Raw genomic sequence first — 13,595 nt, 5'->3', positions numbered from 1 at the left:
CTCAGGCTGGTGGAGAAGATGATGCGATGTGTCGACGGGGATATCCTCCCGCCTCGCCACCTTCATGTCGGGGTGGATTCTACAGTGTTCGGGTGATTCGTTGAAGGGCAATTCGTTCAGTGGCTGAATATACATAACAATACGAGGACATCGGCCGATGCCATACAGCCGTATTCCACCCTATCCAAAGTTGTCTCGTGCCTTTTTACTCGTGTTGTGAGAAGTGGGACTCTGCCTAGCGACATTTTTCTGGTAAATATCTACAAGCCTTACACTCGACGCCGTGATTGAGAGAGAGAGAGATAGAGATAAAGATGCATGTTCACTTGCAAAGCTTGATCCTGGCTTAGAATTACGTCAAGACAACTCTCATGGTGGACACGTAAATGAAGCGCTCCAGAAGCAAACATGCAGGTGCAGCTTTTACCATCAGACGCTCGCTTGGTGTGCATTAGTGCATTGTTCGCCTAGGTGACCCTCTCTATATGTACTGTACTATACATACAAAGCCACGCCCGGACTTGGACCCTTGTCGGCTGCAATTACTGGGCATTCAAAGTGCATCGGAGTAGCTTTGGTTGCGAGGTCTGCGGCGGAAAGAATTGCAAGGACGTCTCGACATGTAACACAAGAATCCCGTTGATGGTCCTTTGTGTTACACAGCATTAGTCACAGTGTGCACGAGAGTACCGAACTTCGACGCTGCAGTCATCCATACGGTGTGCCTCACAAGACCGTTGGGGGGAGGATGGGCAGATCACCATCCTGGCAAGAATAGTGGAAGCCGGTACGCTACTCGACCCATGGCTGTCTGTCACTCAAGACCCTGGGCCTTTCAACAGCCTCCCACTGGCGCGGACGGCAGGGAAAATAATGGTACGGGCAGTGCAACGAGGCATCACGCCATGCTACCACCTCGTCCTTGCAACCCCAGCCTGGCGACTAGTGAGCCTGCATGCCTCGGGCAAAATTTGACAGGGGTTGAAGAATTCCAGTAATTTGACCAATTCCAGTGGAATTCGGCGGCGTGCAAAGAGCAATGCCCAGTCGGAGGACGGGTAGCACCCACTTCTCAGTCACCCGAAGGTCACAGAGCGTCGCCGATCAAGTTAACAGTGAAACCTTTACAAGCATGTTTAGACCTCACCCCTCCGCGGGCCCAATAGCTCGACAGAGTCAGGGAAACTCAGGAGGCTACAGGCATTGACGAAGCACATGGCACTGACAGACTCCGACACATTCTGCAACGGTGATTGCTCTTCCTTGTACTGTTCTGGGCGGGGAAATGGCGGTGATCATGTTGCAAACGTGCTGGGAACGAGCGTGGTAACCAGCATCCGCCAAAAAGGGCAACAAGGGTTGGCTTCGACATTCATTGACTGCGGCAACACATCAACGGTCCACCTTGGCTGTGGTGAGAAAAAGTATCGTTTGACAGCATATGCAACCTGCCTCTTCTGGTGCCTCTCTCCTGGATGATACAAGACACATGCTGGCACCACCATGAGGCTGTCTCGTGTCGGAACATATCTCCAGCTGAGCGTAGTAACGAGATCGCCGATGCCCTGCATTTGATACCATGCCGAGCCGAAGTTGGTTTGACGTGCCGTAACCAACTGAATTTAAGGAGAAGTTGTCCCTGGTCGAGACCCTCCAACACGAGGCCCTTTCATGCATGGTCTCAACCTTTGCAGAGCTCGGAGTCTTGCGGTGTAGAGTAGTGCACGCGACCAGCCTCACCAAAGGTTTGTCTTGCATACTCTTTCTCTGGGCACGTAGTGGGCCAAGGTGACAAGTTGTCAATGTGATGAAAGAGGAAAAGGCAAACACGCTCTTGAATAACGCGCCTCCAGCGACTCTGGCTTTCGTAGTTGCTCAGAGTGATCCAAGAGTCCACTTTTGCCATGCCTATGTGCTACAGAACGAATTCCACCTTGGGCGATTTTCGGGATAAGCGACCCTCGGGTGTTCGTGCTCCGTGTTAGTGCGCCAACACCGAGTCCAGTCAGCATATTTTGACGGAGGAGCGTCTTCGTCGAAATGAATGCTGACTTTTGGAGCTGAGCACAAGATAGACTTGCTTTCCCTCCTTGGACGATGTTGTTTGGACTCGGACTCTACTTAGAGCTTTCTCTGCAAAGGGTATAAGTTTGTTAGCACTTGTCCTCTTCGACGGCAGGGATGATGAGCATGCATTTCCGCGGATTCGGCTTCGAACCAATGATTTTCGCTGGAACTGTCACATACCTTCACGAGGCCCTTGAAAAAGTCGAAACTATTGGCGTCGCTTTGTAACGTCCACCTTCTACCAGTCTCTCGGTCTTCCCAACCAAGCTCTTCGGCAATAAGCAAGCCATAATCTCGCGTAATCCCTTTGATGCGTGCCCGCTGGCCACCTTCGGCTTCGAGCGTGACAATTTGATCCATATGCAGCCAATGCTCGTAGTAGATCTTTTCCATGGTTTCGTCAAAGCCTGTGACCAGGAAACGTGCATAGAGATCATCAAAAACCGTCAGAATCCTGGCCAGAAGCTTTTCCAGTGTAAATGGCTCGACTTTGCGCGGAAGAAGTTGTACGAGCTGATTCAAGGAAATGGTAGGAGCAGCGTTGGCAGTATTCAGCCCAATTCCGCAAACTGCAATATACTCCTTGGTGTTGTAGTGACTGTTCACAAGGATGCCGCCAATTTTGGTGTAGTTTCCGTTTCTATCACCTCCATTCTCCTTGGCTTTCTCGAGATCCAACGCAAAAATGTCATTGGGCCATTTCAGCTTGATCGGCATATCTTTGTAACGCACGCCATCGTAAGATTTGATTCCTTGCACTATCGCCATCGCTGCCAGGTACTGAACAAATACGACGGGCGCAGTCTGCATCTGGGCCATGGGATGACGGATGACAGTGCTGAACATAAGGCTACCGGCAGGCGATACCCACACATTGGATCCTCGGCCTCTACCAGCAACTTGTACTGTGGCTGTAGCTGTGAAGCCTTGGGGGAGGTTCCGGAGTAATTTGGTGTTCTTTTCGAGTAATGTGTTTGTCGAAGTCACCACTTCGCCGTAAAGCAAATGTGCGCCAAACGTTGAACTGCCAGGAAGCTGGCTTTGGTAATGTTCAAGGTTTGCATAAAATGCACGGTGGTTAAAATATGGCGTTGACTTGGACTCTGGCTGTGTGTCATCGTGAATAACTATATGTTTGGTAACCGTATTATAGTCGACTATTCGATCGGAGCTGCCATCGAGCTGGTCAGCAGATTTCTTGCTATCAGCCTGCAATGGCAACGCCGCCGCTAAGTCTTCCATCTTCCAGGACGAAGGTTTAATGATGTGAAATGTATCGTTTTCGTCCCTTAGAAAGTTTTCCTGCTGTTCGTCTTTCTCGATGAGATGCTGTAATGAAGACAATAACTGTCTCGTGTCGGACGGCCTGGAAGAGGAAAGGTGCATATAAGAGAGGGAGGGTACATTTTGTTCGTCGCTCACTGTAAGACCGAGTTTGGTCAAACATGCTTTAACAAAATCCATTCGATGTTTTTCATCGGCTGCTAGAGTCTTGATCACCTCTGAGAACCCTGGAACCTCTGGTTTGGGTTCCAGGTTGGCTGATGCGAATCTAGGCTTCGTCAGTGACCAGTCATCAGCTGGCTTCCCCAGAAAGACGAACTCTGGATGTGGACCCGTCAGTAATGCTGCACCTTGACCGACCTTGCAATATACCACCGCAGCAGAACCTTCACCTGAGTCCACGGCTATAGGTTCTGTGTAGCTCGCAAGGACTTCGACACCCTGGTTTTTGAACTTTGGTGCGTCCACAAAAACACAGCCTCCATTGTAGTAGGACTTGAAGACATTGGGCACAGTTCCAGCTGATATGACAGTCTTGTCGACCTTCAGATCCGCAGCTCGAGCACCCTTCTCGCTATGATAGACAAAACCTGGAAATGCACAACCCCGGGCAACACCAGGGAAGAATCTAAGTTCTCGGTCGCCAATTACTTCCATCAGCTTGTCGCCTACCTCGAATTCACATCGACTGCTACCATAATAGCCACCAGCACAAAATCCGATGTACTTGCCACCGCGCTCAACAAATTGACGAATTCGCCTATTGCCTTCGCCATTAAGGGTATTACAATACCCCTGATCGGCACCACCAGGAAAGACCAGAGCGGCGCATGTTGCTGTCCAAGGCTCCTTGATGATCATATCGCCAGTGACTGGAATAACAGCGTAGTTGGGTGACAACAGCCTTCGAAGGGTATAGAGGCAATGTCGAACTGATTCAACGGTGCTTCCGTTTCCTGAGAGCATTAGATTTTGATTGGTTCGCCATGCTTCCTGAGTGAGCGCACCAGAGTAGACAAGAACGTTCATCCGTTTCGTAGCCATGGTGGGTGGCGGGTTTGTCAGTCGTAATGTGGTGAGAAAAGAAGATGAGGAGCTCGGCACTCGACCTTTCGAAAAGAACTTGAACCTTTCTTCCTCCTTTGTATTTCTATCCCAAGTCACAACAACAAGTCGCGATGTCCGGCGAACAAAAGGTAGAAAAGACTCAGGTCGATGACGATGATGAACTTGATGAGTGGTATGTCGTTAGATGAGCTTGAATACGGCGACGCTGATTATATCGTCGACAGGGACCAAAGGATTTTCAGTACGGGCTGTGCTGGTATGCCGAAGCCTCCATCCGCCGACTGTGGCAATGTAAATCTAATGCAGTGCCGCAGAGGAACAGCTCCGAATGAACGATTGTTACTACGACAAGAAGGATTGGAGACTTTGTCGGAATGAAGTGAGTTTTCTGCTCGCTCTCCGGTGGTCCTCGGCAACCCCAGATTTCTAGATACTGATGAACAACCACAGATGGAGGCTTTTAGACAGTGTTGGAAGCGCAAGGGAAACGAGGAACGCACTCGGAGTAAAGACACTGCTCTGTCAGAGAAATAGAATCTTTCTGGAGACAGTGCGCAGAGAAACTGATTCTGCTCGTTCGACGAACATAAGTCACGGGATCTGGTGTTTTTGGTCGTCACTGCATCACTGATGGCGTCGCGATTCTCCAGTTGTTGACCAACTTCTTTCAGAAACTCCATTCATTTCTTCGATTGTACTACTACGATAATCTCACGCTCGTCTCCAAGCTATCTCGGTCATTCCTTTTTTAGAGCAATTGGAGACTGTCTTTGTTCGTTGTTTAATCATGTTGCAATTGCCTCGACTACCGTTCAAGTTGTCGGGTGTACGTGCTGCAACTCTTCCCTCACTGCAACCAGATCTTTCAAGTTCGTCCTCCTATCTTTTCGTCCGACGTTCGAGACGACTCCACCATCCTTCCCGCGCCATCTTCACGAGCTCTTTATCTCGGAGAGCCCAGGCCACCGCAACTCAACCTACGAAGACCACTGCTAGTCCCAATGCACCTCCAAACGACCAATCCCCTGACCAGCCAGACGCACAGCCTCTCAAGATACAAGAGGAGGATCCTGCGCATGTCGATTGGTCGAAGTCGTTTCATGGGCTCTCTGCTGAGCCATTTTCTAAAGAAGCGGCAGACGTGCTTATGGCGCCGCTGAGTCCAGACGATGTGGAGATCAAACCAGACGGCATCATATACCTGCCAGAAATAAAATATAGACGCATCCTGAATAGAGCATTTGGGCCAGGAGGATGGGGTCTCGCGCCCAGGGGAGACACCATCGTGACTGATAAGGCTGTCACAAGAGAATATGCATTACTGGCGCACGGCAGGTGAGACAGACATACGCAAGGTTTAAGCTGCTGCAGTAGCTGACACCACACCAGACTGGTATCTATAGCGCGAGGAGAGCAAGACTACTTCAACAAGGATGGCATACCGACTGCTTCTGAAGGGTGCAAATCCAATGCGATGATGCGGTGTTGCAAAGATTTGGGGGTTGCGAGTGAACTCTGGGATCCGCGATTCATCCGAAAGTGGAAGGCAGAATATGCCAGGGACGTCTTTGTAGAACACCAAGGGACGAAGAAGCGGACAAAGATATGGTTGCGCAAGGTAAGCTATCCTTCCCCTCCGGATCTGCACATTCCAACCGGTATTGACCACGATGTATTTTCAGGGCGACCCAATTTCGTATCCGTATGCAGAGATCAAGAGATGATGGTGGTCACAGCAAACTTCCCTCAGATACCAAGGTCTATTTAGTCTTGCATTTGCTACGAGAATAAAACAGCCTCTAGATGCGAGAGGCATTGCGCCCCTTTCACTACCAACACCACCAGCGATGGTGGGATCGCCAAATGGGAGATGCTATATCACCCTTGCAATCTCCGACAGTATAACCAAGGATCTCCAATCAAGAGTCGGCAAGTGATATCAGTCCGTTAGTGCTGTGGGATTCAGAACCATGGCATCTCTCTACTCTATAGGGCCTCTTTCTAGAAGAGCAGCTCCCTCGCATATCTCATCTCGTTGGCAGAGTGAAGAGCACATGGCTTGCCTGATTGCATGATCTATTCAAGGCTTTGCAACCGAGGCTGAAGGTGCTGTCCGAGTTGATTGTGTACACATCCTGTATTGAATATCTCGAGGTCGTCTCTCACATAAACTCGGCCATGTCAATATAAAAATACTAGGATACTGACCCCGAAGCGTGGAAAGGCATCACGGGTCTTAAAATCTCATAGGACCACCGTGATCAGCATATAGCATTGTTCCGTTTTTCATGGGCTGTAGCTAGGTATATAACGATGGCATATCCTAATAAGAGTCAGCATAAGCATGCTCGGAGAGGCCGAGAAAGCACATGCTGTGGCGACAGCCCCAAAAGCCACAACTAGCTGTTTGGGACCGCCTATCCGAACCACGTAGAGTGCCAGGGAACCCACCCGGCTTGAAGTGCCTATCTTAGAGAAAATAAGTCGTAATGAGCCTGCGCCTCCTAGAAAATGGCATTGTGGGCAACAATGATGGCAATATGGCAGCTTTCACTTCTGTCTCGTCCTAAAAATCGTCTCCCGACAACAAATCCTCCCTCCCGCTTGTCTCTCCACCATCTTCCGACAGCATTCGCGCCCCGCAGGCCTCGCCTCAAATTGAACACTTGAGTCAGATATAGCTCGAAAGCCAAGCCTGCCCGTCGAGCTGGTCATGACCTGAAAAGCCTCAGATTGCCGGCCATGTTGTGTTCTGGCTCTTCTCTGACCTCTGACCTGATGCAGCTTCACGCCGGCCAGGCCAGGACATCTTCGGAGCGCCCTCCATCGCCACGCCGCTTGTCTCTCAGAAGGAGAGCAGTTCTTTCCCCGTGCTGACAACCCTGAAGGCCTAGACGGTTCCTCAGTGACGAGCGTGGTAGTCCCTTCATCCACACTTGGTCTCTCCCAGGCCCCCTGCCTTTAGGTCATAACCGTCGCTAACCCACCCCAATCCTTATTTGCTGGAATACAGTCCAGTCCTACCCCGCGCGTAGCCTGTCTTCAAAAGATGGCTCCCCCCAAGGCGCACGAGCCATCGGAGCCATCCAGATCGGAACGACCTGTGTCGCCGGAAGATGGCAAAGACTTGAAGTTTGGACAGCTCTGGAAGAACGCAGGCAATCCTCCTCCTCGACCTCAACAACCAAGTGATCAGCCCGAGACAGGACGGCGCCAATCGCTGATACACTTCCACACTGCGGATGCAGAGGATATCATTAGAAGGGAGAGTGTCGCACAGGGCACGGCTAGAATGTCCTCCAATGTGCCCAGAAGACTATCGTCGCCCCCTCCTCCCATAAACTACCAACGTGGTGTCTCGTTCGACACCTTCGACAATCGAGATGCATCAACAGAATCCTTTACCCTGAACTACAAGCATCGCGACTATACACACAACCGTCAAAGTAGGACTTTTCTGTGCGGGACAGATGCAAAAGACTATTCCGAGTATGCGCTAGAGTGGATGCTAGACGAGTTAGTCGACGATGGGGACATGATCGTTTGCCTTCGGGTGATTGAGAAAGATGCACGACCAGGGGAAACATCATACGACCATGGCAAGTATAGATTAGAGGCACAAAAGCTACTGGATAGCGTTGTCAAAAAAAACAGTTCGGAGGAGAAGGCTATTAGCATCATCATGGAGTTGGCTGTTGGAAAGGTTCAAGAGATCTTTCAGCGCATGGTGAGCTTGGAAAATAGGATGCTTTATGCCTTGACTGACAGTAATTTAGATTGAGCTATACGGACCCCAAGTACTGGTTGTCGGCACGCGAGGGAGAAACCTGGGAGGCATGCAAGGGCTTCTCCCTGGTTCGGTTTCCAAATATTGCCTACAACACTCTCCTGTCCCCGTCATTGTTGTCCGACCCACATCGAAGAGGATGAAGAAGAAACAGAAACGGCAAATGGACACGGGTCGAAGTCTCTATAGCAGTATGCTTGAGCATGCCCAGTCGGCTGGAGGTAATCATCTGTACGCTCAGGCCAACAGCACTTCAATATCGATGGAAGCAACTCAAAAAGAGGCCGATGCCGTCGTAAAGGCGATCGGTCAACCTAAACGGGGTATTCTGAAGGGCACGTATGGTGGACCACTCACGCGGGTCACCTCAGCCAAAAGCGACATAACCTCCGACGAAGATTCTCCCGAAAGAAGTTTTGCGTTGCCCATAGGATATCTGAGCACAGAAAGTGCCCCACGAGCAGACCTGGCCATGAAAAGCCCGAGTATTGCTGCTCTTGCGGAAGACTGGGACGAAAAACCGCCCAAATCACCTAGGCATGGCGCGAAGAAAGCAGACAGCGAGGCGGCTATCTCTGATGAAGAGGATATTCACCTGTTGGTGCCCAGGATCGTGGAGGAACGACGGCCGTCTGTAAGAGAGACGACGCCCTGGTTGGCGGATATACTGCGAGACAAGCCACAAAGAAGGTCACCGAGCCATGGTCGGTCGCCTTCTCGATAACACTTTCGGATGTATCCTCTGGCCACGATAATTCCTACTCTTCCATGGTCAACGCCCATCTGGGTTTCCGGAAGTCAACTAGAACAGCTCATGCAAAGCGCACTGTTGGAGCAGCCCTGATCCCACTGCGCAGAATCTCATCTTTTGCGGAAGACATCGATTCTCCTTGCAAATGGACATATGTATACCACTACTTCATCTTGAGAAGCCGGCCCACTCTACCGAGCAAGCATCAGATCCCTGGGATATTGGGTGCTATCCTTGTCAGATTACGACCCCTGGTGGCTTATGCTGGTGTGAAATATAGACACAGCTGCTCAACGCAAACCACCACGGCATTTAGCTTTGTCTGCATCGATTGTAAGGTATTCAAGCAACAGGAGGGTGGCCATAGAAGACAGTGGTAGTAGACTACTTTGGGTACTACCAAACACATTTAAATACAAAGACATCTCAATATGACCGCTGAAGGTTCCAAGATAACTTTTCTCTCAATTCCGGTCCTCAGCTACATCGTAAACAAGCCATTTGATTAGTGCGTGCATCTAGACTGACCAGATGCTCGGGTGTGCAGGGTTATCGTGTTATCGGCGGCTATCACTGGTGCTCCGGATCGATAGCGCGTTCATCTTTCTGCAGCTCCGGAGATATTCTTTTAGTGGCCGGGCACTCCTCAGGGCATATCATTAGGCAGGGACTGTATTTCGTCCCCTGCGCCCGTTCAACCCTTGTCGCTAAATACTACATATAATGGTGGTACAGCGTACGTGTACCAACAACGGCGTGCGACTCTCCAAACCCCTTGATGGCCTCTGCCCTCGATCACCATTCCTCCTCGATGAACTGAGTGACTGAGTTATGCTCTGCAATACTACGCCTCTGCGCCGACCAGAGCAGACTACCAACAATGCTGCCCACAAGCCCAGTCGAGGACTGTGACGAATGCACCCCCGACTACCTCAACCCTTCGAAACAATTTGGCACCAAGGCAGCCTTTTCGACTCTTCCATTCATTGCGACATTCGCAGTGCTGACTTTTGTCGCCTATCGCAAAGTCTACCCTCTCCTCTCATCCTACCCTCAGGCCCACGATGGTTACAAAGGACTCCCCCGGCCGGCGACGTCATCCATCGAACCTGCCACTCAGCAGCTTGCACGCCGTATCGCAGCGAGCACATTCGCCTCTACTATAGCCTTGTCGGCCGTCCTGACAGAACTACTACTCTGTGAAATATCCAATTCGTTCAATCCCACTGCGAGAAGTGTTGCACTTCAGATCACCGTGGTCAGCCTTTTAGGTCTCCTGGTGGTCGCGATTCCGCTGTTGGGAATATCTTCAGTTGTAACGAAATCTGGTTATAAATTTCGAGGACAAAAAAGACACCAAGTTCGCCTCGCTTGGGTCATGGAGTTTGCTGGTTACGCCGCGTTCTTAGTAGGATTCTGGGCCATTGGGGCTTTACTGCCCTCATCAGCCAGCATCACCGAGAGTCTCAGCCGACATGAAGGTTTGTTCCAAGCATGTCTAGATAGACTGGGAATCACGGGTGTCTCGTTAATGGCATTACTGTCCGGCTTCGCCTCTGTCAGTGCCATTTGGCAATGTTTTGGGCCTAGAGTGAGACCGGTTGCCGAAAACGACATCACTCGGAAGCAGGCTGGACTGGACGCAACGCTAGACATGGCTGCAGAGAAGAGAGAGAAGCTGAGAGCTTTAGAACAGAGGACCTTGGAAAGTCCTACTACCAACTTCTGGGGACGAACGATCAACTCGTTCAGAGGAGACCAACAAACGCAGGAAAGAAACCTTCTGGAACTCGAGTTGTCAGGTTTGGAAACCATGTCTTCTGAACTCGAGACATCACTCTCTATCATGCGCGCCCGGCGTGCTACCCAATTGAAGGCGACTACAACCATGGGCCGGTTGTCTCTCACATTCTCCTATATCTTTGCGCTGTACTGCGTCTGCCGAATTTGTACAACCACCGTCAATATAATCCGGCGCATGTCCTCATGGACTTCCACAACCTCCGACACAGATCCGGTCACGTATACAATTGCATTGTTTGCGCGGCACGTGTATCCCTCACTCGACCAGGTCTCTTGGGCCCAGCAGATCTCATTCCTCCTCTCTGGGGCTATGTTGCTGGCATCGTTCACGGCAGTCACGCAAACGTTCCACCTCTTTGCTCGCTTCATGCCGGGTGTGCTTCATGCCACAAAGACTAATTTTGCTCTATTGATCAGTCAAATCAGTGGGATGTACGTCATTAGCTCCGCCATTATGCTCAGGGGTATGATGCCCAAGGAAGTGGGCAGTGTGATCAACAGTGCGCTCGGGGCTGGACTGTTAGAGCCCGCCTGGGTACAAAGATGGTTTGACGGCTTCTTCATGCTCGCTGTGTTTACTACAGCCGCTGGAATTTTTCTCGGGAGACAAATTTCAGGAGGAATAGCCTACGACGATGATACAGTATGGGATGGCTCTCTGGGGTTGGGGAAACGGTCCTGACAAGGCGCTTGTATATTTATTGAATGGGTCGGCTAGAGTATTTTCCATGACTGCTGCGTAACAGCGACGACACCCAAATAGAAATCATTCGGACAAGATGGTGTTTCAAGATTAAAGCTCCTAGAATAGAGTTAAGCAGTAGGTGCTTTAAACCACTCTAGAGTCCTCTGGTTTAAGACGTACAGAGTACCTGAGGTAGTGTAGTGGTGCCTTAGACATGGCGAGGTTGTCACTTTTAACGAGGCTTTCGCGGTTCCGCCGAGTTGGAGAAGCCACAAAAAGTGACGCGACGTGTTCAATGAACAGCATTATCGACGCAAAGGTTTGAATCTTTCCTGTGGGTGCTCATGTTTGTAAATTTGTTCTTCCCAAAGTACTTTGTGCCATGACAGATCTCTCTGTGACATTATCCTCCATTCTGGTCGAGAAGCACTCGTCAAAATCTGTGATCGGCCGAACCAGAGACCTTACGTCCAACCTTGACGCTTTTCTGAAGGAGGCATATCAGATAGTACGCCCCCTCGATGCCCTTCTGGCGGTGTTTTAAATGCTCACTCTTGCAGAATCAATCCATCTTGTCACTTCTTAGGTACCTACGAGCCCTCCGAACACCCTATCTATCAACGGCACAGCCACCTCGCCATTCCCGTCGGACCGAGCCTCCATCATCTCTGTCCTCTGCACAAGAGTGGGAAATCCCTGAGCACCTCAACGACTCGCAGAGAGAAGCGATCGACTCGGAAACATCCTCAGTTCTTCGGGAAATCAATGGCAGGATCAGTGATCTCTCTTCCGCCGTTGACCTACAGCACGACACCGCGAAAAGGGTTTTAGAGAAACGATATGGGCGACCAAACGGGATCTTATGGCGCTGGGCAGCTGGCGACGGCGATAACACGGACGCCGGGAAGTCGAGTGCGCAGCTGGAAGATGAAGGACGAGCCTGGACGACAAAGACGTTTCGAGATGGCGTGCTGTGGTACCTAGGCAAGAGGCTGAAGGATGCTATCACCATGCAGCAAGAGATGGTCGAGAAACGGTTGGATCGCGAGCGCCAGAAGCAGATGAGCGTACTTTACGATCCGAGAAACAAGGGTGTGAACACAAGTCGAGATGCCACGTTGACTGCATCTCCTACGGAAATATATGGCAATCAAGATCTGCGAGGACACGACGAGTACAAGCCTTGGAACGACCCAGCTCAGTCTGGGCAGCAAGATTTATCTGCAGAACAGCTACAACTCTTCGAAGAAGAGAACAAGGGGATCTTTGAGCATTTCAACAATCAACTGGCCAAAGTTACGCAGGTGGAAAAGAGTCTGATGGAGATCAGCAGTTTACAGCAGACCTTGGTCGGACATCTGAGTGTTCAGGGAGAGATGATTGGGGGTCTTGTTACAGATGCCGCGAATACAGATGAGAATGTGCGCAAGGGGAACCGCGAGTTGAAGAAGGCAAGTGAGAGAGGGAGCACAGCACGGTTGGTGTTTTATGCCACCGCTGGCTTCTGTTCGTTCTTGGTGGTTTGGGACTTGATATTCTAAGCTAAGGTCGAGAGTGGCTATACAACGGTACCCATTGAACATCTCACCAAGGCGTGTGAATCGACATCTACCATTCATGTACACATATATTTGCCTACACATACGATACTTCCGAAGTCAACGGGCAAGTCGCCGAGATTTGGTACCGCTGGTGGCGTCCAACCCCGTATACATCCGCTTTACAGTACCTTCAAAGGATGGTATTCCCCGGATGCTCCTTTGCCCCGGTGACGCCCGAGAAACGACGGTGGAGTCATGGAGGGGTACGGAGTGCAGTAGTAGAGGGATCCATTGAAATCAAAGATGTGAGAAATAGCTACTCTGCCATCAAAATCAAAAGTCATGAAGATATATGAAGCCCGAGTACCTACCTTCCAACTTACAAGAGACGTAAACGGCTGTATCTGGTAGGGACCTGTAGGCATAAGATGGCCTATCCTAATTCCACCAAAGTACTGCTCGGTCAGACGATATTTAGGCGCGCCTTATTGGCTTTTTCTAGGTGCTCACGGGTACCTAAGACCACTTTTTCTCCAACACATTCGGGGTGGGTGGAGAGAGCATTGGGCTGTTGAATGCCTCAGCTGCAGCAACGCGCGCCTTGTGCCA

General features: G+C 50.6%; 6 protein-coding genes across 7 annotated transcripts; 5 read left to right on the top strand and 1 right to left on the bottom strand.

The window, feature by feature from the left end:
* Nucleotides 1-456: 456 nt before the first annotated feature.
* Nucleotides 457-4,919, bottom strand: PV06_01361. 2 transcript variants are annotated; one of them, XM_016401961.1, is made up of 4 exons: nt 4,359-4,919; nt 3,671-4,307; nt 2,248-3,619; nt 457-2,133 (listed from the first exon to the last, which is right to left on the bottom strand). In XM_016401961.1, exons 1-4 carry the CDS (start codon nt 4,393-4,395, stop codon nt 2,122-2,124), a joined length of 2,058 nt encoding a protein of 685 aa, XP_016269014.1. In that variant the 5' UTR covers nt 4,396-4,919; the 3' UTR covers nt 457-2,121. The 2 variants fall into 2 exon arrangements, with proteins under 2 accessions (XP_016269014.1, XP_016269013.1); XM_016401960.1 differs by having other exon boundaries at nt 3,671-4,919.
* PV06_01360 (uncharacterized protein) lies at nt 4,530-4,953 on the top strand (the record flags this gene model as incomplete). The annotated part of the gene is made up of 4 exons (XM_016401959.1): nt 4,530-4,591; nt 4,644-4,675; nt 4,734-4,798; nt 4,870-4,953. 4 exons carry the CDS (start codon nt 4,530-4,532, stop codon nt 4,951-4,953), a joined length of 243 nt encoding a protein of 80 aa, XP_016269012.1.
* A 253-nt stretch (nt 4,954-5,206) lies between these two features.
* Nucleotides 5,207-6,143, top strand: PV06_01359 (mitochondrial genome maintenance protein MGM101; the record flags this gene model as incomplete). Its single annotated transcript, XM_016401958.1, has 3 exons — nt 5,207-5,754; nt 5,809-6,037; nt 6,102-6,143. The coding sequence occupies 3 exons, from the start codon at nt 5,207-5,209 to the stop codon at nt 6,141-6,143; spliced, it is 819 nt and encodes a 272-aa protein (XP_016269011.1).
* A 799-nt stretch (nt 6,144-6,942) lies between these two features.
* PV06_01358 (uncharacterized protein) lies at nt 6,943-9,413 on the top strand. Its single transcript, XM_016401957.1, has 2 exons — nt 6,943-8,146; nt 8,196-9,413. The coding sequence occupies exons 1-2, from the start codon at nt 7,469-7,471 to the stop codon at nt 8,928-8,930; spliced, it is 1,413 nt and encodes a 470-aa protein (XP_016269010.1). The 5' UTR covers nt 6,943-7,468; the 3' UTR covers nt 8,931-9,413.
* A 243-nt stretch (nt 9,414-9,656) lies between these two features.
* PV06_01357 (uncharacterized protein) lies at nt 9,657-11,536 on the top strand. Its single transcript, XM_016401956.1, has one exon. The coding sequence runs from the start codon at nt 9,838-9,840 to the stop codon at nt 11,440-11,442; it is 1,605 nt and encodes a 534-aa protein (XP_016269009.1). The 5' UTR covers nt 9,657-9,837; the 3' UTR covers nt 11,443-11,536.
* A 228-nt stretch (nt 11,537-11,764) lies between these two features.
* On the top strand, nt 11,765-13,146 carry PV06_01356 (uncharacterized protein). The gene is made up of 2 exons (XM_016401955.1): nt 11,765-11,953; nt 12,006-13,146. Exons 1-2 carry the CDS (start codon nt 11,828-11,830, stop codon nt 12,984-12,986), a joined length of 1,107 nt encoding a protein of 368 aa, XP_016269008.1. The 5' UTR covers nt 11,765-11,827; the 3' UTR covers nt 12,987-13,146.
* The last annotated feature ends 449 nt before the right edge of the window (nt 13,147-13,595 follow it).

This window comes from Exophiala oligosperma (assembly GCF_000835515.1).
Source record: "Exophiala oligosperma strain CBS 72588 unplaced genomic scaffold supercont1.1, whole genome shotgun sequence".
NCBI classification, from domain to species: Eukaryota; Fungi; Ascomycota; class Eurotiomycetes; order Chaetothyriales; family Herpotrichiellaceae; genus Exophiala; species Exophiala oligosperma.
The sequence above is the reverse complement of the archived record's forward strand: the minus strand, read 5'-3'. Positions and strand labels throughout refer to the sequence as shown.